Source organism: Diadema antillarum, unplaced genomic scaffold (assembly GCF_040938485.1).
Source record: "Diadema antillarum isolate AM-2024a unplaced genomic scaffold, OU_Dant_1.0 scf00000148, whole genome shotgun sequence".
NCBI lineage: Eukaryota > Metazoa > Echinodermata > Echinoidea > Diadematoida > Diadematidae > Diadema > Diadema antillarum.
The window spans coordinates 1,113,079-1,136,977 of NW_027271037.1; the positions used below are offsets into that span (position 1 = coordinate 1,113,079).

The 23,899-nt window shown below is 36.4% G+C and overlaps 1 protein-coding gene across 2 annotated transcripts in view; it reads right to left on the reverse strand.

The window, feature by feature from the left end:
- Window positions 1–21,651, reverse strand: part of LOC139721740 (choline transporter-like protein 2) — a 60,392-nt gene extending 38,741 nt beyond the window's left edge. For both annotated transcript variants that reach the window (XM_071633061.1, XM_071633062.1), the window contains exons 1-2: window positions 21,198–21,651; window positions 2,251–2,299 (exon numbers count right to left, since the gene is read on the reverse strand). In XM_071633061.1, coding sequence (XP_071489162.1) covers window positions 2,251–2,299; window positions 21,198–21,285 — 137 coding nt within the window. In that variant the 5' untranslated portion in view covers window positions 21,286–21,651. The remainder of the gene's footprint in view (window positions 1–2,250; window positions 2,300–21,197) is intronic.
- Window positions 21,652–23,899: the final 2,248 nt, after the last annotated feature.

Here is a 23,899-nt window from a genome sequence, read left to right on the forward strand (position 1 = left end):
ATACCATGAATGGTGGATTGTACTGTATCAAAATAATGAAAGTGGTCTGATATTCAGAGACTATCACATGTACCTCCTGTACTGTGGTTCAAAATGTAGACTGTCATAATCCATTTGGAATTATTATTTCATGAAGAAGCAGTATTCTGTGGTATTTTTACACTTCTTCTTCTTTTTGCAAATATTCATATCTATAGATTTATATTATATTTGAAGACAATCTTTCGGAAAATATCAATTAAGTTAACTTCTCCCAAATATTGCCTCCATTTAACATAGATGCTCTGTTTATCATATTTAAGACAAGATATTGCTGTATATCAGGGTAAAAAATCAAAATGACATAAAGAGTTGGGACCAGCAAAATCACTGTGTTTAACAAGGGTTCTGTTGTATGATCAGATCTCCTCAAGACAAAGTTCCAGTGAGATATTCACACAATATAGATACTGTATGTATGAGTTTGTACAGATTCCAAATTGTGATTTTGTGTCAGAATGTCTGCAGTTATACACTGAAAAAAAGACAAACAAAAAAGTTATAATACTGGGTAGGCATTCCATGGCATTTGCTTTGGGGTACCTACATTGTACAATCTATTTTGCATGGTTGTTTCTAATAAACTAAAGATCAATCAATAAAAAAACCAATCAATCAATCAATGACATTTGACACCTTCAAAAAGCTAACTCACAACCATTAGTATTGGCAATCAGTTCAGCAACATAACACACACAATTTCAATATCAGTAATTAAATCCTTCTGCTGATCCATTTGGCATGTTATTGTGAGGTAAAGAATGGTTAAAAAAATATTGTAAGAATTGAACATATAAAGTCTATTCAACAAAACAGCAATCGCTTCTGTTTTCCCCAGTGGCATATGGCACTCGCTCCATATGGCTGTAAGAACCCCTTAGGGATGACTGGATAGAACAGCAGTATCATGGCTTGTTTGTTTCTTTGTTTGTTTCTTTCTTTCTTTCTTTCTTTCTTTCTTTCTTTCTTTGTTTGTTGAAAAAATCTCATCTATAATGCAACTCAAACTCTATGCCACTCTGGACCCTTTTCAAGAGCCATTTCAAAACATCGGTTGCATGTGTGTTTTACGCCTGTCGGTGACACATCATTTGCTCCTGCGACAATATTGCTCTCTGGTCTTATTCTCTGTATAAAGCTAGAAATGTCGCTATGGCGACTGGTATGCCTCTGCCATAATGCATGATTCTCCTAATAGGTCTATAGTACAATGTCTTGACAAAGTGTGATGACAGTTTCGCATAAATGGTAAAATATTAAAATGACAGGTTTGTCACAAATGTGTTGAATTTTCACTTTCCTTGAACAAGGTTTAACTGGATGAATAGCTACATTGTATATAAAGAGTGCAGGTATTTGGGGATTTGAGGATTTTTACTTGTTTAAGTTTAAGGAAGAAGTGAAAATTAGCACTTTCACTTGACCTTTGACCTTTTGGCAAGAAACTTCCAAGAGAATGTCTATTATTGGGTAATACATGCATAATGCTCAATCAATCTCTTTTTGACATGATTTCACAGAACAGTGATATTATCGGTCACTACCACATTGGTTTTGTAACATGTGGTTTATCACAAAACATCAAGAAATCCCATTTTTAGTTACTGATTTTATAGATAATCTACAAGTCCTTCTCCCAAAAACCATGTAATATCAAACCTTTACCTGGAATACTCATCTTTATTTCAGTATCTCATTGGGTTTTTGTAACAAGTGGTTTGTAGCAAAATGTCATAAATCACATTTTAGATTCCTGATTGAGCACAGCTATGTACAACTTCTTCTCTCCAGATCACATCATATCAAACCTTTACTGAGAAACTCATGATTTTTCTAGAACTTGTATCAGACTGCAGGTAAAATCCCCTAGAGTTGTGACTGAAGCAAACATTTTGTGGAAGTGTATACCACCGTTATAAAATGAACATGACATCACAAATATATATTCTGTTCTTTTCTCTGCACCTTTTTTTTTAATACAATGAGTTAAATAGTCTTAGCAGTCATACAGTAGATAAACAGCAGCTCATAAAAGAATAAATGCCACTAAAACCCGTTGAAGACGAGTCCCCCAGTTCGGGCAAGTGTCATGATGGGAAATGCATGTTGACTCCACCTGTTGTAGTAAATTCAGCCCATCCTCAATAACATTATAAGCTGATGTGGACAAGATTTCTTCTGTTTTTTTTTACATTAAGCATTCATGCTTACCTGTTTTCAATGGGTCCATGGAAGGATGGGTCATATTTCTTGGGAGTTCCTGATTACAGAGAGGGGAAAAGAAGACACAAAGAGAAATGATCAATTGACTGAAGCAGCTTTAATAGTCTGAAAAGAAAGAGTCAGATTTTATCACCAAAATGGTGAAAATGTGGAAAGTAATACTCGTGGAATGTTTGGGGAACAAACGGCAGCCCTCCAGAAGCAAACAAAGTTTTAGTTGTACTACACATGTATACAATGTGTACTTTCATCAAGAAGGTACTTTTATTAGTAATCTTATTGACAGCTGGAAAAAGTCATCATAGCCATGATTTTTTTTGTTGTTGTTGTTATAAAGATACTAAAATGTATTCTCTACATTATTTCGATAAATTACAATGAGCTCATTTGAGCTACTGTAATTCTGTAGGGCATACATGTATATCATAAACGTGAAAATCTACTTTACAAGTTTTGTAGCATATATGTTGAATAAATTTTCACAACCTGTCTTGGAATCCTACAGACAAATTTTATCTCATTTTCCCGGCTGCTAAATTACATTTCTATGTGTACATTACACACCCAAGACATGAAAGGCAGTTAAAGTATCAATGTTAGATAGTTGACGAGAATTTAAACAAACTAAAAAAGCACTCTCAGAGCGCAGACCTCCACCAAACAGCTACTTTCCACTGATGATCTTGCTCTTCCCAAAGAGATTTTTCTCCTCTCCACCACTGGGAAAAAGTTCTTTGAGCTCTTCCATAGAGATCAGTGATTTCCACCCAATTGTATGCATGCTGAAAAATCGCCCGATTTTCCAATATAGAAGCATCTGTTACGTCATTTAACCTGAGCTACGCGGCGTGCCTCGCCCTAGCAGAAACTAGCACACACTTTAGTGCGCGTTTGAAAACCTAAAAAATGCGCAGCTTGAACTCCCAAGTTCATTGACCCTACCTGTCAAAATATCAAAAATCCTTCAAAAATTCCCCCAAAATTATCGGATCAATACCAAAATTTAATCGTTTGTTGTCATTTTCAACCTTTCTTGTAAGTTTCATCCAAATCCGTTAACTACTTTTTGAGTTATTTTGCACACAGACAAACAAACAAACAAATAAACAAACCAACGGTAACAAAGTTAACATAACCTCCTCCCTTGGCGGAGGTAATAAGCAATTATTCAACTACTTTTATGGCTGACAATAGTTTAGGAGACTATGGTCCAAAGGGGCATGCAATACAATGAGTACATCTGCAAGGGACTGGGTGTAACTCGTCCTATATTTGCTAAACACACATTGCCCTCACCCTAACAAACACTAGTAGGGCTTTAGGCAATGAAAGGAATGGTTAAAGGCATCATTGTATTAACAAATTATAATGTTCATTTCAAATTAAAACTTTAAAACTAGCTCTCCTGGAATCCAAATGCTAACTGTATATACATGTATTAATGTTGTTCTGATGCAAAAAATCAGGTACGATTTGGATCATATTGAATTACATGCTTGCATAAATGAGACATTTATGTAAATCATGAACATGCATTCTGAGTTCAGAATGTTAATCTTTATCATAATAAATGAGCGCCTGACTTGGCGGATACCGGCGCTATACAAGACTTCATCATCATCATAATATAAAAATGATTATAACATGAATTTATATTGCGCTAAATCTACTCTGGAGAGTGCTCAAAGCACTCTCCAGCACTATGCAATACACATGTACCATGTGTATTATTGCATGATCTACATATTGCACAGTACATTGTACGTGCATGCGATGTTAAGACACTGTATGAAGCAAAGTATGAGGTGTGTCTTTGTGTTTTTTTCTCTGAAATCAGTCACTTGCCCATCTATACAAAATGTTATGAATGAAATATGGACACAAAACCAACCATGATCTCCACTCCATCAAGGAATTTACTTTACTGCCATAAAATCTAAACTGAAATGATAACCTGTCTAAGATATCAACTCTCCTCAATTATGTGGGTGGAAGTTCATAGGAAGAGTCATTGATATTGATTTCTTTTTCCACGATGACAAATATGATATTTCATTTTCATGGAAATCATTCAGATAGAGGAAGACATCATCTTTTCCCACACAATACATATTTCCTGAAGCACGTACGTCTACCAGAGAAAGATGGGCAAAAAATACATTTGATCACTGAGCTAGATCTGTTTTTATTCTCTCCAGTCTTGTGGTCGATGCAAAAGATTTGGCATTTTATCTCGAGAGTCTGGTCAAGAAAGTCTCTTGTACACAGAGAAAAAAAAAACCACTATCATTGCTTAGCGGGTTGACATCTTCTATGGATCAAATCAAAATGTGCCTGAAATCCTTCTATGCCAGGTTTCCTTGGCAACAGATACCCTATATTTCACTCCTGGAGTTCAAGGAACCGCATAACAGCCACCATTCTATTCTCACATCAACATCGTCTACCAGGCAAAGTGTATGCTATACCGCATGGCTCCCAGCAGCTTACTGAGATGGATGGGTTGCCATGGCAACTGGAGGATTAACCACAGCACTGTGTGTGTATAATGTACCTTCCATTATCGCTACATGTCTTCGCACAGAGACAATTGCTGAACGGTCTATTTGTACCCTCACAGCATTGTTACAGCAGTGTGAATTATTAGTGATTTTGTTTGTAAGCACTGCCTGTTAGAGTTGCAGAGCATCAATAATGTATCTACATATGTATGCAAGTGTGTAGAAATACAATTTTGTAAGCTGTTTTTCCTACAAAGTACAACCTGATCACTAGATTTATTCAGCTAAAACTGTGTTTTATTATGAATATTCTTTTGTGAAGAAATGTCAGCATGTACTTCAATTGAATACTGCACAGCTTGTGTTAAATGACATTATCAAAGTGAAAATGCCACTTTTAGCCAAAGTTCAGTAACCTTTTACAGTTAACTTGAGGGGTTTGCCCAAAATGAAATCACCACATCTACCAGGTACACCTCATCTAGCATATTCGGGCTAGGTGCACTTTAATAAGACCTTCTGTCTAAAATAAGGAGCACATTATGTTTTGCTAGAATTTACTGGTCACTTTAATTGCATTCATCTATTCCCAAAGGGTGCAATAAATCCACTTCTCTTTACTAGCCCAGGGCAACCAAAACCCATTGGCAGGCAAGAATAATGAATGGGCACTGGACTATTCAAAGTACAGGGCAGTCCCCAAAATAATCATTTTGATAGTGAGCAAGGGTAACTTACAATGCATCATGCAATACCTACCACTGCCCTAACCACCACCACCACCAATACCAACTTTAATAGTATACACAACATCAGTAGCAAAATCATACCAAAATTCCAAGAAACTAATATGAGTCATCCCTTTACTGTCTGCCTGCCGTTTGTGAGTTAGTTGTGTACACCTGACCACTTGATATGTTGGGTATATAGAGCCCATATGTCAGTAAAACGGTAGCCTCACCTTCCTATGCAACACTCTCGCTGATGATGCGAAGGTGGCTCCACCATCTGGTACAGTATTGATTGCAGCTTACCAGCTGAGTCTCACTCCTTTACTTGTACACGTACACTGTACAGTGTACTAAAAAATCAACATGTTTCGTAGGTTGTGTGTTTGTGTATATGTATCATTTCAATGAATATACAGTCTAAATGTTAGTGTTGTGGTTGTAACATGGCTTATTTGTTCAGGTGTGAGTTTCTTCAAGTTCTCCCTCTACAAATGAAATTTGTTGAGATCGCAACTAACAACCATATTGCAGAAAACAAGAACCAGTGAGACCAGAACATCTTGCTTTCATGGTTTTTGTTGTTTGGTAAAACGGCTGGGAGTTCAAGTTCCTGGGCCTTGAATTGTGATGTTGGTGACTAGAAATTGAGCCTTAATTCAATTAAATTTATGTCATGCAATAATGTTACTTTTACAGAGAAAGTGACAACAGTTGCACACTGAAATAAGTTTGCTTCTGAGGGGAAAAAAAATACTGGCAATCACTATCAGTGTGAAACCACTCACATTCTACACTCGACTTTTGAAATGCATGAGTATCAGATTTAAATTAAACAAAAGCACAAGGAAGATAGTACATTTGAGTGAAATTCTTTTCATAGATATCATGTGATAAAAGGGGCTCATTTTTCTTTAAACATCAATTAAATTTTAGTTACCGTACTGTAAAAGTAGATATTTTCACCCGACTTATTTTTCGCGCCCGGCCAGGTATATAAAAAGAGTTTTGTGTTTTTTAATTCCGCAGAATCCAGACATCAACTCCCGGAACATACATGTATAGCACGCAAAAATGCTTTAATACCCACAAATTTCAACACCAGTAAAACTTCCGCTTTTACAATACTATATGTCACATGCAAAGGATCGATAAATCAAATCAAATCGAATCAAATCAAATCTTCACCCACAATTATGTACACATTGTATGAAGTACATAACCTGTAGTTTGTGCATCTTAAGTCTTATGCTCAAGATAATCCCAATACCGAGGTACCCTGTGTTTTGAGGGAGAAATACACCTGTATATTTAGAACAGATGATACATACACATGAACATAATAGCGGAGCAAACACACACAGCCTGTACACACAGCCTTCATGGATGCATCCCAATGTCTGCAGTCAGAACGTGAACAATACTTCTGATTTAATACTGAGATAAAAATTGGGTTTGTTGGAGGTCACAACAGAGCTATGGAGGTCAGATATGTCTCATGCAAACATCCGTCTTGCCTGGAAATGACTAAACTGTATTTTGCGCTGGAGGAACCAGGAAGTAAGTCCAAAAAACTGTATTCCATCAAATTATAGATCACTAATGTCAGATTAGGTTGCCAAGACGATGGGAAACCACAAACAAAAATCCACTATGAGAAGCCCTGCTGTTGGTTGGTTTCATCATATTTCACTCACAGTTTTCTTTGTTATGGACGTCATTCATTTAAGTGTATGAGCTTTGTGTTATTTATCTATTCATGCAACACAGCATCTATGTAAATAATGTAATAAATTTCACTGTTTTGAATTGTATTTTGATGACAATATTTTTGTTCTTTTTTATGGGGGGTCTAGTGCTATGTATTGTGATATGTTGTAAAATATGAAAACAAATAATGAATTCAATTCAATGCAATGTTTATTTAATTGGCAATGATCATTTAATTGGCATTCTGCACTGAAGTAAACTAACCAACACCCTCATGGAAAACTTTGCTAATTTTGCTTTAAATACTATTGTTTTGCTTTTCATACTGTTATTTCTTTCCATTGTCCTGTTTTTTCAATGGCATAATTAGCAGATATCAACATCATTTATTCTAATGCCGTCATTTTTGTGTACACAGAATTTGTTTTTAATCACAATGGACTGATCATAACGTAACAACAGATGCCTTTGAAAACTGTTTACTGCTATCATTTATTAATCATCATTACTCATAATCAATTGTGTGCATGCTGAATAGCAGTGCGGTTTAATGAGGTCATTAATGGAGAGGCATATTTGTCAGGTTCCATATGAAATTGTCAGAACAATGTGATTCTGCAAACACACTGCACAATTTGGACATTCTGCTGTTTTTGAATATTCTCATGGAATCATTATAATGATAGGAACTATCAGGGGTGGGTCCAGGAATTCCAAAAAGGGGAGGCGCCTTTGCAAAATTAAAGGGGGCACACGCAACCCCCCCCCCCCCATTTTGTTCTTTTTATAATATATCTTTTGTTTTAACCAAAAGTAAATGGGGGGGGGGGGTGCACACCTGGTGCGCTTCCCACCCCCCACCCCACCCCTTGGACCCGCCACTGACTATAAACAAGTGTACACAAAGAATAACATTTTAAAGGACAAGTTCATCCAACATACAATGAATGTGTGGATTCTGTGAATGCAGCAATATTAGTAGAAAATATCAGTGAACTTTGAGGACAATTGGACATTTCGTTCAAAAAGAAATGCATTCTTAAAATTTGAGTGCTGCTATCGCTGGATGTCAAGACTAGAACAGTTTTTGACACCACTGCAGGACAGTAATTTAAAGAAAATGCAAGGAAAATTCATCAAAACTGAATTTATTTAAAATGAAAAGTACACATACCTTTGACTTTCTACTGACATAATATCAAGGGTAATATTGTTCCTCTGCTTTCTCAAAGAGGTACAAAGTCAAGTGTTCTTTTACTCATTGGGGACGAACTGATTTTGCTATTACACGCATTTCCCAATAGACACCTGCTTGGTGTTCTTGGGACTCGTCCTCAAGGGGTTAATTTTGCTACAAATATAACGAGAAATGTCGCTATGGCGACTGGTATGCCTCTGCCATAGTGCATGGTTCTCCTAATAGGTCTACAGTACAATGTCTTCACAATGTGTGATGACAGTTTCACATAACTGGCAAAATATTGAAATGACAGGTTTCTCACAGATGTCTTAAATGTTCACTTTCCTTGAATTACAACTAGTAGGTTTGCTATAGTCTAAGAGTAAAGGTATGTTGTGTGTATGTACTTGGGGAAGGGGAATTGAGGATTTTTACTTGACTGTTGACCCTTTTATAAGTTTATGCATTGAGTAATTTTTAAGGTATGAAGAAAAAGTGTAATTACAGTATAAAATTGCATTTTAGCCTGACCTTTGACCCTTAACCTTTGACCTTCTGGTAGGAAATTTCCCAGAGAATCTCCATTAGGAAATACGTATTAAGTCTTAAAAATAATCCTGCAAGCATTGCATACTAGTATATGAGGGAAATACATCGTGTAGTGACATTCTGAGGAGTTGACCTTGACCTTTGACCCCCAGACTATAGATCCATGACCCCTAAATTCCCTAGATAATCCCTGCCAGCCAGTACATACGTATGCACCAAGTTCCATGAAGATACATTGAACCATTTGCAAGAAAAGTGAAATTGCAACATTTTCACCTGACCTTTGACATTTTGACCTCTGACCTTATGACATGAAACTCTCTCTGGAGAATCTTTACGCAGTAGTACATGTCTACACTACGTTTGAAGAAAATACCTTCAGGTATTGCATAGATATGGGGGAAATAGCAAAATTTTTAGCATTTGACCTTCATAACATTCATAACTTTTGAATGAATCGTCAAAAGTTTGGGTGAGCTTGTCCTTTAAACCTTTTCAAAAGTGATATTTCTTCAACATGTGCATCCCTTCATAAAGGAGAGCATACATCTTAAAACTTTTATATGCTGGGGTTTGTTTATTTGTTTGTTTGTTTGTTTGTTTGTTTGTTTGTTTGTTTGTTTGTTTGTTTGTATTTGTCCCAAGCATTTGAATATCATCATGCAGCTTCAAGTCAAAAAAGTTTGACAACTTCTGAACTTGAGCCACTGTAATGCAAGACGATGTCGTCATGTTAATAGTGGGTGTTTGACTTTTTCTGATTCAATTGACTAAAAATTGTAGTATTATTGAATGTGATAAAAACCATCAGCTTTTTCCCACCACAACATGCCTGTAGGCAAACACAGTAGGCCTTGGTACCCACAATGTACAAATACGTGTATACACATGCGCACAATATGTGGAAAAAAAAAGCCAAGCGACATTGTAGCCAGCTGATTAGTTTGTACAATTGTATGTGGCCATGAGGAAGTAACCTTGAAATTGAGCACTCATCACTACACAAACACACACAAATCAAGAGTGAGGATTTTGACCCTAAACCACAACGGCAAAACATCTGTAAAACCGGACGGGTTTGCTGCAATTTGATTTCGTAAATTTCAAGAGACACAAGATTTGTGAAATTAAAATGTGCGTGTAAATGAAATGCATGTGAAATTGAAATGCACACAAAAGTTTTTGTCCACACTACATTGTACATGCATTGGACATCAGTGGCAATTCACAAAAAATTTCACATCCCGAAACAGGCTGCTGGTTCCAATTTGTGAAAATGTTGCGCTGTAAATATTTCTTGCTTTACAACATGTTGAGATGGTTAAAAAAAATGCATTTATTTTCAGTGTGCATTTTTCTACTGGGCCCACTGTTTTCTGGTGACTTTGGCACAGTTCCTGTGCAACTTTCACAAGTTTTCTAGTTTTCCAAAATGGCAATGTTTATCTGTCTGTGTGAATGGCCCCACAGAATTATGGATTTGACTCAGCTTGACTCCAGGATATACTGTATTCACTTTTGGGGGAAACAATATTTAATGGCAGAGAGAAAGATGAAGAGGTACAAGAGTATGTGATTCCAAGAGAAGATATAGAGATAAGAATTTATGTTACTTTATAATAACCAGCTCAGAGTTGGTAATTGTGTTGATCATTTCACTAAGATAATAAGACCTCAAAAGTGAAGGAAAAATTGAGCTCCGTTTATTTTGGCAAGTGAAGTAAAACTGACATAGGAGTAAAAATTTTACTAAAATTATACAAAATGAAAACAAAGTTATGGCATGACTTTGAAGTTTAATGCTTTTGTTACACAGTGCTATAAACTGATAGGCAATTCATGATTAAAGATGGTTCAATAATGTCATTAGTTATTCCTTTAGATTGTTTAAACATCATCCTTTCTTCTTCTTCTTTTTTGTCTATAATTCAGCAGTCTGACATATAAGGTCTTCACTGCCACCTCATTGAAATTCTAGAACAATTTACAACGAAGGATGCGTTCAATTTCTTCCACAATTCACATCCATAAAGCAAATTGACTTACAGACTTTAAGAGTGCTAGCCAAGATGTGTCAGCAAAAGTTTTGACATGGTCTTATCTCTAGTTCTGCCTCACATCCCTGACTGCAACAAATATCACCATCTTTCTATTAAATTCAAATTTCATAACTCTCTTAATATTCTACTCGTACTATTCAAATTTCATTAAACTTCTGCCGCTCTGTTGTATACTTTAATACTCCATTTATTAAATGATTTTTCAATATGTTGGTATATTTTTATTGAAAGCACCGCAGGAAGTGAATGTATATTCCAGATGGGTGACCTGCAAATCAAAATCTTGTCACAGGAAATTCTCACGAGGCCTGATTACTACAAATCAATGGCAGTTAGCCAACTGTCAAAGTCATGCAGTTTTACTCCACAAAATTTACATCCAAACTAACACTCAGTACACCATAGAAATGTGTATATAGCATGGCCCTCTAAACAAGAATAAGATCTATTTAATTTTTAACCTTGAATCCATCCTGCCTTGTGAAATATACCTGGAATCGTTTGGTTTTGAAGGCACATGCAAATGATAACTGAAACTTAAACAGATTTTTTTTTTCCTCCAGTATTTACACTGAGTGAAGACCCAGCAGGAATCCACTTGCCCTTTTAATCGTTATTTTTTGGTAAGTGCTCAGTAGTATCCAAGCCCTGTCCCATGTGAAACTAGTAGTCCTCACAATGGGTTTCACACTGAGGTTATGTAGGACGTAAACAAAACTACATGTGACCAATTTGATAACCTTCAGGGTGGTGTTGCGCCATGAGTGGCTCGAGACAACAAACCACTGAGAGCACACAAACAATGGGCCTTATACAAGTGTAGGCCTACTGGCAAAGATTCAATGGATTTCATGATATGGCTTCCTGATTTGGGGTTTTTTCTGCCAGTTTTCAAAAAAGGCCGTACGGTAAAGAAAGAAATATTTGTGGCATGAAGTATTTGTGAACTGCTCCTGATGACCAATGCATTATAGTGTAGATAGAAACTTTCGAATACAATTTTGATTTTGCAAATCTTGGCTTTTGTGAAATTTGCAAAATTAACCCATTAGTAACTGAACTGGCTGAAACAGCCCATGTTATTACTCCTTAAATTGCCCATCCACTTTTCTATAGTTTTATGCTTTACTATTTCATTGTTTTCATATAGAACATACATTGTACATGTAAAATTGTATGTACACCAACTACATAATTTGAAAGATGTCAAAGGTCAACAAAAGGATGTCAGAACTATTTCTGTGACACACCAATGCCTTGGTAAAGCACATCGCTTTCAAATAAACATTATAACTGATAATAGACAAAAATAAACATGTAATGAGCTAATTTACATAATTTAGAAAGTTGTCCAAATGAGAGTAATATTGCTGTACCATCCTGAGAACCACAGGCCATCATGTACAGAATCTTGGAAAATGCACACAAAGATTTCTGGTTTGACAGTACTGGCAAAGTTTCAATGAATCATTCTTCAAGTATGGCTTCCTTATTTGTTTTTTGTTTGTTTGTTTGTTTGTTTGTTTATTTGCTTTTTTGTCTTGTTTTGTTGTGTGGGTTTGTTTGTTTGTTTGTTTGTTTGTTTGTTTTTTGGTCTTTTCAGCAAGTTTTCATGTAATTGTCAAGCAACTTAACCCTCTGTGTGCTTTGATCATCTCATGCAATTAAACTTTAAATGGCTTTTGAAAGAGTCTACTAAACAGATTGTAACTGACATTGTACAGTTGTAGGTACCATGAAAACAGAGAGAGAATTTCACAGTAATCTTACTTTAAAGGAAACCAAAACCCAAAGAGCAGTGCGGATTGAGTGAAACAGCCACATATTAGTACGAGGCTGTAGAACACATCAGTGAAAGTTTGAGGAAAATCGGACCATCGATGCAAATGTTATTAATTTTTAAAGTTTTGGTGATAAAATGACTGGATATCAGAGGAGACTACTAGAGTTTATGACATCATGTGTGGACAACACTATAAAGAAAATAAAAGAAGAATTCCACAAAAATTCATTTTTCATGAAAATTGCACGTTCCGTCGACTTGTACTCACACATATGTTAAGGGTAATATCATTCCTCCTGCTTTCTGACAGAAGTACAAAGTGCTCTTTCATTAAAGGTACTGTTTACCATTGGGAGCAGTGATTTCAAAAAAGTTCTAGATATCACATTTGATGAATATGTGTAGCTCACGTGTATCACAAAGCACCCTACCATGTAAAAATCTTGCAATAAAGCCTAAAATATAAGGAGATATCACTATTTTTTCCAATAAACCATAACTGTAGATGGTTTACAAACTGTAGTCTAGAAACTGTTTAATCATAACTTTTATTCACATTTTGTATATTTAACTACGTACAGGTACTTAACATTAATTATACTGATTCAATTGGTTGTTCTATCCCTAACTCACAATTTAGAACTCGATCTTTTGAAGCACTAAAGCTGGGTTTCTGTTTCATTTGCAAATGGTAAATAATGCCTTCAAGGTATAAAAGTGCTTTCATTCAATCCACATTGCCCTTTGGGTTTTACTTTCCTTTAATAGCTGGACACTGCAGGCAGAGTGATTGTGTGTACCACACCACTGGTCACAAATTTCATTCATTCATTTACAATTGTACGTTGCCCCTGGTATTGCATTGCATCAGATCTACATGTATTTTCTATGGTTCACAGTTGGAATGTACAATTGTACATAATGTATCAGTCATACATGTATTTCTCATCTAAACCTTACCGGAAAAAAAGCACCAATTCCAAACTGCAATTTTGAGGGCGGGTTTTCCCCATATCATTGTCTAAAATTCATTCCTATAAAACTCATTACTGATTGACAGATTATGGCAGAATTTTATGGACTGCCCAAGTGCATCAGCCCAACCTTTAGCACTCACCAACCCTAAAAACAAACATTTGGCAGTAATTTCAACAAACTATAATGTCTGAACGTACAAACACTGTACATACTGTATGTAATTCAGTATTTTTGGCCCAGAATCCATAAAGCTGGATCACATCAATACATACAGTATTTTGAATGTATAATGTTGTCTTGAATTCATTACCAGTGCCATATACTGTAACTTACTTATTTTGTATCAATTACCATGATGTGCATTCAAAATTGGACCTCAGTTTAGTGTACACAATGAATTACAATATAATTTACATAAATGCTGGTATCAAATGTACACTGCCATTGTAAATTCTGACCCAAATTTATAAATACATTATCAGTTTAAAGTCCAAAGATAGCATTTAATAGTGTTTTCACATTATTCAAATACTCTATACACAATTGAGATGATATCTTTTTGCATGATATGACATTATCAGAAGTGTACCTCAGTGTTCAACACTTTCACGCCCCATCTACTAGAATTCTTTGAATAAAACTTCTACTTTTGGGGGGGTCAAATCCTTCCTCCTGCATAATACAATGTACAATGTAGTTGTTTACTGTAAATAAACAGTATACAAAGGGTTCTGTATATTTTACATGTAGATGTATAAAAAATCACATGCATGTATCATTGTTTTGTTAGATTATTTTTTTTTTTTGTAATGGGTTGTTTGGTTTTCAGGGCAGAAGTTGCTACTGCTCTCTGTAAAAGTATTAAAAGCAGTTTGTTGATTCTGTGAGGTCATGTGCTCCCCCCCCCCCCCACCAAAAAAAAAAAAAAAATAGATTTTATCCTGTAAGGTGTATATTAAAACAAACCATTACTTTAATAATGGTGATGTTCAAAGACCAAAGCAGATTATAATTATAATCAAATTGTCATTCTAAAGTTTTGCAAGATGTGAAGGTTCATTTCATTGAAAAAAAAAACAAATATCAGGTCATGCAGTTTGCAATCATCACCACCATAACCTCATAATGCTGATTATAGCCTTTAACGTATCATGCAATAACCATTCAACAATTCAGGATGTCCTGGAAATGTTTGCACTGCTTTGTTGACTCAAATAGATCAAACACAGACAATTGAGAGAAGAAAAAAAGAACTTCACAGCTCGCATTAGTTTCCCTGAAAATGAGTCTAACCCCCAAAACTTCTGAAAAAGTTTTCATTGATGATCACACATTATTTCTTAATTTCGTCATTCTGATTCTTGTACAGAACTTTGTATTTGGCTCAAAAATTTACCAAGAAACATGTAAAGCATGCACAGAGACAACTATAGTGTTCAAACTCCTCCCCCCCCCCCCCAAAAAAAAAAAAAAAAAAGTTTGATGTTGCATTTTTTTTTTCTCTGAGAAGATTCAACAACACTGCAGTAAAAAAAAAAAAAAAAAAAAAAAGATTTTTATTTAGGTACTAATACCTGCAGCAGGGCTCCACACTAACTTTTTTTTTGTTGTTGGCTCAATCGGGCCACCAAAATCATCAATTTGGTGGCCCGAAGCAGGCCACCAAATTTGCTCTTTTTTAAAATTTGGTGGCCCGACTTTCATTTTTGGTGGCCCCGGGCCACCGGGCCACCGTTAGTGTCGAGCCCTGCCTACAGTAATCTTGTAGGTCCATTCCAAGTAGGATAAAACTTACTGTCCTTACAACAATGGGGTACGTACAATTTGTCACATGACCAGTGACAGCTGATATACAACTGTAAGGCAACTTAATTGTGCCTGAAGGTAAACAGGGAAGGAAAACGCCCTGACAAATATGATCTGTATCGCCCGGATGCTGCAAACACCGAAGACACTCTGGAATAATAATCTACAGAAATACTGTATACTGGTACAATGTATGCTCCTGAGGGCCACTGACTGTCATCAGGGACATAGATGTTGACTAGAAAAGAGTCTAGCACAGCATGGCATATGATTGTCATTCCTTGTGTGCACAAGCAGTACTTCATGGATGACTCATGATAAAAAAAGAGTTTGCCCAACCAGACACGCCTTTTATACTCTTACTCTCAGTTCATCACTTCGAAACCAATCTGCAGCCATTGGTAGAATAGATAATGCTACACCTGCCAGTAAAACTCAACTAGGGTAAACACCCTCAAAAAGCGATGAGATGATAGGTTCAATTCATGCTGGTTCTTTTTTTTTCCAACATGTTTGTTAAAAATGTAAATCAGCAGTTGCAATCTTACAAATGTCATTTGTACAGAGGGCAGACAAATTGAGGAAAACTCATAACTCATATCTTCTCTCTGCTTAATAATCTTTTGCTTTCATTTAACACAATGTATGCTTTGTCCACCTTCATAATAATGTCAGAATTTCGGAGCTTGGGTACTTGTTCCAAGTTCATTGTGTCACTGCCGGTGTTATAACCAGGTATAGCCTGGTGGTAGTGTCGCTGCCCGGAAAGCAGTAGGTGACAGGTTTCATTCCTGCTGGTTCCTTATTTTCTGACATGTTTGCTATTAAAGAATGTACACATCTAAATCAACAGCTGCAATCTTCAAGTTACAATTTTCATTTGTACAGAGGGCATGCAGACAAATTGAAGGAAACTCATTATCTTCACCCCTCTGCTTAATAATCTCTTGTTTTCACTCTTGAATGTTAACCTCTTGGCTTTAATAAAGAATAATACTTTTGCAGCACTTACAAGTGCAGTGTCCTACAATGTACATACAATTAGATTTGTACTCACATATAATTTGTACATAATTGTCTTGTCATTAGGATTGTAAATGACATTTGTAAAACAGATTTTGAGCCTTGATTGTACAAATAATTTCCTTTTTCCACCATAATCAGATCAAGGTTAAATGAAAGGAATATATGACAATGAAGATGATTGCACAGAGCTCTCCGTGTAGTGTATTTGACCACTCAAGGTACACATGTCAAATGGTATGATTATCTTGATAGATGTATAAACCATGCTTAATACACTGTATAATATTTGTACGAACAGTTTTATCATTCAAACACATTCTCCTGGAAAGATGTAAACTCTGAGCCTGTGAAGAGATCTACAGGCCATATATAGATCCACATGTACCACACTTTTTTCATGTTTACAATTTGATACATCTTTTGTGTATAAAGACCTTTTCGAAAACAGTAACAAAATGTACATTCTAAAATAATTCTCTAGTAGATTCAAATACGTGTACAATCCATGTTCAGATTAATACACAAAATTCAAACTTTAGACTTCTCCATTATAGCCTTGTAGACATTTGGTCTTTTCATCTCTTGTGAATCCTTACAATTTCAAGGAAGTTCTAGAACATCTGCAATCACTTTCAGATGACCATTCATATGTGTCCAATGTACTTTGCACATTGTGAGGTGGCTTTTGCATATTGTCTGTCTCAAGTTTGTAGATTGCCCAAGCAATCAAGTCAAGCTGTTGTAAATAGAGTAGTTTGCTTGTCTTATCACAAACATGTTTGCCATGCAATTCTGCACTAATTAAACTGTACAGTCTTTGATTAGATAGCAACTTACTGACAATAGCTATAGCCACCCCTCCCCCCCCCCCTTCAAACGGACTATGGCAGGGTTGGAGTGCAAACCTACAAATTGTGAGATAAAATATTGTCTACATACATTGCACAAGCTGTAGGCCTACCATGATTTAAATTTTCACAAAAAGTACTTGAGCAGTCATACATACACAGTAGCATGCAGATCAGCAAGTCAATGATGTCATCTCTTCACAATTTACCATATAGCATATTATGCAAAATATTGAAATTCCCAGTGTTTTCATTCAAATGCAAATGTCCATGCCTGAGTCTCAAATCCTAATATCTGACAGATCAATAATCTTTTAAAGTTAATCAGCTACATTTGAAGAATTTGTTCGCAAAATCGATAAGTCCATATTTGCCAAATGGAGATATTTGCGATTAAAGGTCAAGAAAAATAAAGGGAATAATAAGAAAATTTTTGCTTCTTTTGACCATAACTTCAAAAATGTACGTTTAATATGTAATGACCAATACAAAAAAAAGGTATTATTTTGTACTTTATGACAGAGACCGTACTTCAAAATCTTTAAAAATGGACTTATCGGTTTTTGCGAACAAACTCTTCATTTATACATGTAGGAATGACAATATGTGACCCGCTACCACAAAAGGATCCTAAAGTCGCTGACGGCTGAGCCGAGAAAATTGAGTTTGAAGACACATCATCAAAATTGGTCAAAACAATCGGATTTCTGTTTTTAGCATAATTTTGTAATTTAATGTTTTGCTTTATCATCTGCTGAAATTTCTTAGCTACAAATGATCAAAGGAAAGGCAAGAAATCAGCGTTTTTCTGGGCCATGATTTTTCCGACTTTCAACGTAACAGAAACATGTCCAAAGATTTGGATTCGGCGCCACAGCTAGACTCCGCCCCTAGCAACGAGGGAGTGATCGTATTGGTCAGTACGTGACGTTATGATTACTGATTGGTCGTGTGTAGACTGCTGGCGCTAAGCTTAATTGAATGAACATCTTGGAGGTCGCTAGGAGCATGCCTTCTATTGTCAAGTGTTGAAAACTGTCTCGCCTCCTCTTGATCATGATAGCGTTGGAAGGAAAACTTTGAAGGTGTTTTTCTCGAAACTCTGATTTCCTTAACCACCTGACATGTGCTCATAAAATCATCGATATCTCCGCAACCGAGTAATTTTATGAGTTGTGCTATGTATGAAATTATAGCAGAAGAGTAAGGGAATAATGTCATGCCATTTTCAGAAAATTGTCCTCCCCCGACTTTCAGATCCTTTTGTTGTAGCGGGTCTCATATGGCTTATAACATAAGCAGAAAAATTGAAGTTTTATCAGTTGTTTGTATGGATTACAAGGAAACTGTGAGGTGATATCATCAGCTCACTAGTGTAACTTGTGTACCAACTGATTGACAACTGAATTGAAAAAGTTATCAAAGGTCCACAATTCCATACCGTCTTCCCTATTCTTTATCTAATGTTAATCAAATATTCACTGAATTGTGTTCATAACATCTTTCTTTGCAGACTAACATTTATTAAGTGAAAATTCTCCTTTAATTCAGAGGCTGCTTGCTAACATAAAATGCGATACAAAGCCTAATTGATGGATTATTCCATGCATGCATGTATGCATTGTATATATTGTTTGCAAACTTTCCTAAAGTTGACTATTTTTTCTTCTTCCGTCCATTTTGATTACTCACAGTCTACTGTAAACAAGACAGCAAATAACAAATTTTTCCCTTCCTCAATACAATGTGTTTGTATTTGTTCCCTTCCTTTCCTTAAAATACTGTGTTTGTATATGTTCCCTTTTAGCATCTCAAAAGACTATCAGAGTACAGTATAGTTGAATGATTGGTCCCTGGAAAAAAAAAAGTTCATTATTTCAGTGGAATGAAATCAACGGCGGCACAACACAGGTTGAATCACAAGGGATTTTAGAGTACACTCTTTACACATGCATACCAAGATCATCGAAGCTTGAACTACTGTATAGGCCCTACTGTTTGGTTTGCAGGAAGAATGAAGGTTGGTATAGTAGTCATTCATTGAGGTACAATTCAAATAGCTTGATACCAGACAGCATGCACAGCACGGCCTTGTCACAACTTCTGTACAGCAACAGGGCAATGTATAGTTAGGGTACTATTAGTGAGGTGGTGTCTCTTCCCACCTCCCTGGTAGGCCTACAATGTACTGTACCCTCCCATTCATTTACAGCATATTGCAGTTTACAGTATGGATGTGTAGTGCAGTAGGCTGAATTTCGCCCAGCTACATTGTAGATAACATCTCTCACATTTCACCAATTTTTAGCCAGTTTGTAGCATTTCACAAGGACTGTACCCATCATGTTTTAAAACCAGCTGCCTACAGATTAAGTATATCTTTAAATACAACTTTGATAGTTGCTGCCAAGTCTGAATGCTTTCAAAATCCCTTCTTGCTTTCTCTTCTATAATTTTTGTATGCCTCGTAATTCCTATGCTACAGTGTAGTAACTGTCCATTTTGATAACTAAGGCCAAGTTAAAAGAAAAAAAATAGTACCGAAAGTATAGTACTCATTTAAAAACTTATCCCTGTAGGCATCTTTTTTTTCTTCTGCTGCATCAAAAGTTTGTTTTAAAAAAAAAATTGATAGATGAAATTTCAACTGATTTCACTATTTCCAGCCATTGACCCTCTCACATGCACACACTAGAACTGTATTACTAAATACCATACTTCAAAATGACTGGAAATTATACCACTCAAATGGCTAAAAAAAAAAGAAAAAAAGTGTCCTCATCTTCCTCAGTTTGTTTGTTTGTTTGTTTTTTCAAAAAGTTAATTAGGACGAGAACATAATTTCTTTCACTTGGCCTAATACCTATATACTACCTAGATTTATAAAGAGCAGTATAAAACTGTTCTGGTGATAAAGAATAAGGATTAAAAAACATTACGAAGAGCAATACGACACCCTATAAATCTTCCTATCATAACTTGTTGTTTGTATTAAATACATTTTCCCCCTTTTTTGGGAGGAGGGGGTGGGAGGGGCTAAAAAGGTTAGTCCCTGATTTTAACCCCACACTAGTAAAGTAATATGTGCAGTATTTCTAATCATTTCCTCTCTATCTCTTTCTCTCTCTCTCTCTCTCTCTCTCTGTCAACTTTGTTTATTTTGCTGGATTGGAGGATGCATAAAATACCTCTGTCTTAAGAATTGAAATTAACAACTACAGTTACTAGTAGATGGGAAGCAGTATTCAAATCAAGTAATGAGGTATAGAATTATTCGTAAAAACGAGATAAAAATATGAAATATAGACCTGTAAACATCTAGTTGTCACTATTTGATTGCTGAAATAGTTAATGAGATTCAATTAGGATCAAGACACTACATTCTGTATATCTGGCAGCATTTCGTTATTCCAACTCTTTTCCTTTGATCAAGACCATTTCGGGGGTTTTTATTCTGTTTTCTGTTTTTGTCGGTGTTGTTGAAATGACAACTACAGCATTAGAAACAAAACGTTTTTGTTTTGTTTATATTTTTACCTTAGGTGACTTCAGTGCAGTCTAGCGTGTGTGTGGGTATGTGTTGTGTTTGGGTGTGTGTGCGTAGCACCTGGTGAAACGGTACGTGGAATCAAGGCCTTCCTAGCTACTGCACACGCCAGCGCTCCCGGCAGACACCACTTTCACGCATCCGTATGATCTCTACGGCACGAAAGACTAAAACTATAACAGTATATAGATAGAAGTCTAAAACTGAGCAAAAACTCACCATACTTTCCAGAGGTAGCATTTGAATTTTCTACTCCTTCCAGATTGTCTGGCAAAACCTCCCTCGAGGCATGGTTCTCTTTTCCCATTGTAAAGCCGATCGAAGTACCACGAGCACCGCAAGTGATTTTTCACAACACTACTACTGAGTAGTTTTTACAACAGCGCATCTACTACCAGCACCAATACCGGCTACGAGTGGTTTCCGAATCTCACCACCACTAGCACTGTTCATGAGTCGAGGCCTGCTTTACAACAGGAAGAGTCGACGGAAGGCGTTTGTTTCAAACGGTGTGTGCTAGTAAATACCCCTTGATTGATGGATGGATTGGATTAGTCAACGTTGACAACCCCGGTCACTTTTGATCATTTGCCCGCAAAAGAAACAAGTCGGCACGTCCATGGGTACCCTGGCCTTTTTCTTTTCTTTTCTGTTTTTTCCAGTCAGATGAACATTATCGGTACACGCCTACGATTATACCAGAGGGAACGCCATGACGTCATTTGATATCTTTGTTCTCTTTTTATCCACACGACAAAAGAACAATAGGGCCTAAAACTGTTCCGAGAGCGCCATGTGGTCAGTATAACCTGACAGACTGGCTTCGGAAAAGAAGCCCTGAGTTTATTTCCCGCGTAAAACAAAAGAACATAGAAATAGACAAATTATGATGATTTTCGACTTGACTATCTATTCTATAGCTTACTGTGCGATGTACAATGGCAACAGGCTCTCGTGGGTTTATTCAAGGAATTGTAGCCCTACAGTTTCGGTTGAGATGGGGAATCAGGTTTTATCTAACCACTCATATAGAATATTCAAGAACCTGCAACGTATTTCTAAGAGGATTTGAACTTCTTTTAATAAATGTCGATGTTACGAATAATAGGAGGCAAAGCAAAGCAAAAGAAAGTGGTCCCAGTAATATGAAGGTCTAACATTTTATTCGGGACCACTTTGTTAAACTCAGTTTGTTTTGGATATATCTCAACCTTTTCTAGACCGATTATCATCAAATAGAATGTTAATTGCTCTTAGAATCATACGCTCTTTCATAACGTACGTGTTGTTTCTCATTATCTTACTTTAAAAAAAAAAGAAAATATAAAACCCAATCTCAACCAAAACTACTGGCATTTTGACTGGCATATCCTTTGTATTGTTGTTACCACGTGGCATTGTTTTCTGTTAGTGTTTTGAAACCTACTTGTTGATGAGCATGATAACCATACTAACCACCGAATGCTCTCAAGTTCAATTGTGAAATTAATTCATTATTCAAAACATCTAGGCAACTTTCAGTAGTAAAAAAAAAAAAAAAAAAAAAGTTGTTCTTTTCATTTGTATCATGCGCGTTTGTTTGTTGTTGTTTGTATGTTACCATTCCACCGCAATACATCACATGATCTGCAGCACGAAATGCTGAGTAAACTAAACTGCATTTGGAAAAGGAAACAACACTATATACGAAACTGAAACAAGTATTGAATTACCTCTGCCTCCATTGACATTTTCAGAAATTGTTAAGAAACTCGAGAGCAAGACCAATTTATTTTGAGAAGAATATCGATGACTGTATAATATGGAGTGTACTCCTATGATCTATATGGTTGTTTCTCTTGTTAATTGCAAAGCGCTTAGAAGCATTTTTGGTCATAAGCGCTATATTAGTTTTCATTGTGATTATCGTTATCATTACTATTAATTTTGAAAGACCTCTCCCGCCTTTGTTGCACGTCATTTTGAATAGATCACAAAGCATGATAGCCAAGTTTGGTCGTTGTCCATCACTGCATTCTGTATGAACAAAAAAAAAATGCGAGCATGCTTTCCACGAAATTGGCATTATGTGTGTGGGGGAGAGAGGGAGAGAGAGAGAGCAAGAGAAACGAAAATGTGTAGCTACTGAGATAGAGATCAGCGCAACCGCGCGGAGGGGGGGGGGCCCAGTCCTCCCCCCCCCCCCCAAACACACACATACACACATACACACACACACACACACACACACACACACTTTTCTATTTTGGTTTGTTTGTTTATTTATTTGTTTGTTTTTTGTTTGTTTTTGGTTTGTTTCTTTGTTTGATTGTTTGTTGTTGTTTGGTGTTTTTTTTTTTTTTGCTTGTTAGCTGATGAAACCCGGAAGTGGCACCCGAAATATAAACTGCCCCCACCCCTTTTGAAAACGCGGTGCCAGCCCTGTGGGAAGTCCCCCTCCTCTCGTTTCCTAATGATACTGGTAGCCAGATCTTTGAATCCGTGAATCAGAGACTGGCACAACCCATGCATCGTGCACTACCAGCAAACAGGGTGACTTTTTGCTGCATGGTCATTGATCTCAGATCCCAGCTAACTCCACTATCGCATTTTTGCCGGATACAATATTTCCAAAAAGCTGCACAAAGATCACGTTACCATTTCCTCCACATTTCTTTCCGATTGCTATAGTACACGCACATTCCGATTAAGTCCTTCGAAGTTATATTCTTATTGCCAGAGACATATTGATCTTTTCGCATTAACTATACAGTATATTTAAAGCAAAAACAAAAACGGAGGTCCTCAATGTACGATATAAAGCAGTGGCGGGTCCAGAGGGGAGCGCAACCGGCGCACGCACCCCCCCCCCCCTTTTATTTTTCGTTAAAAACAAAAGAATTCCTGTTTGGATCCGCCCCTGTAATAAACTTTAATAAATT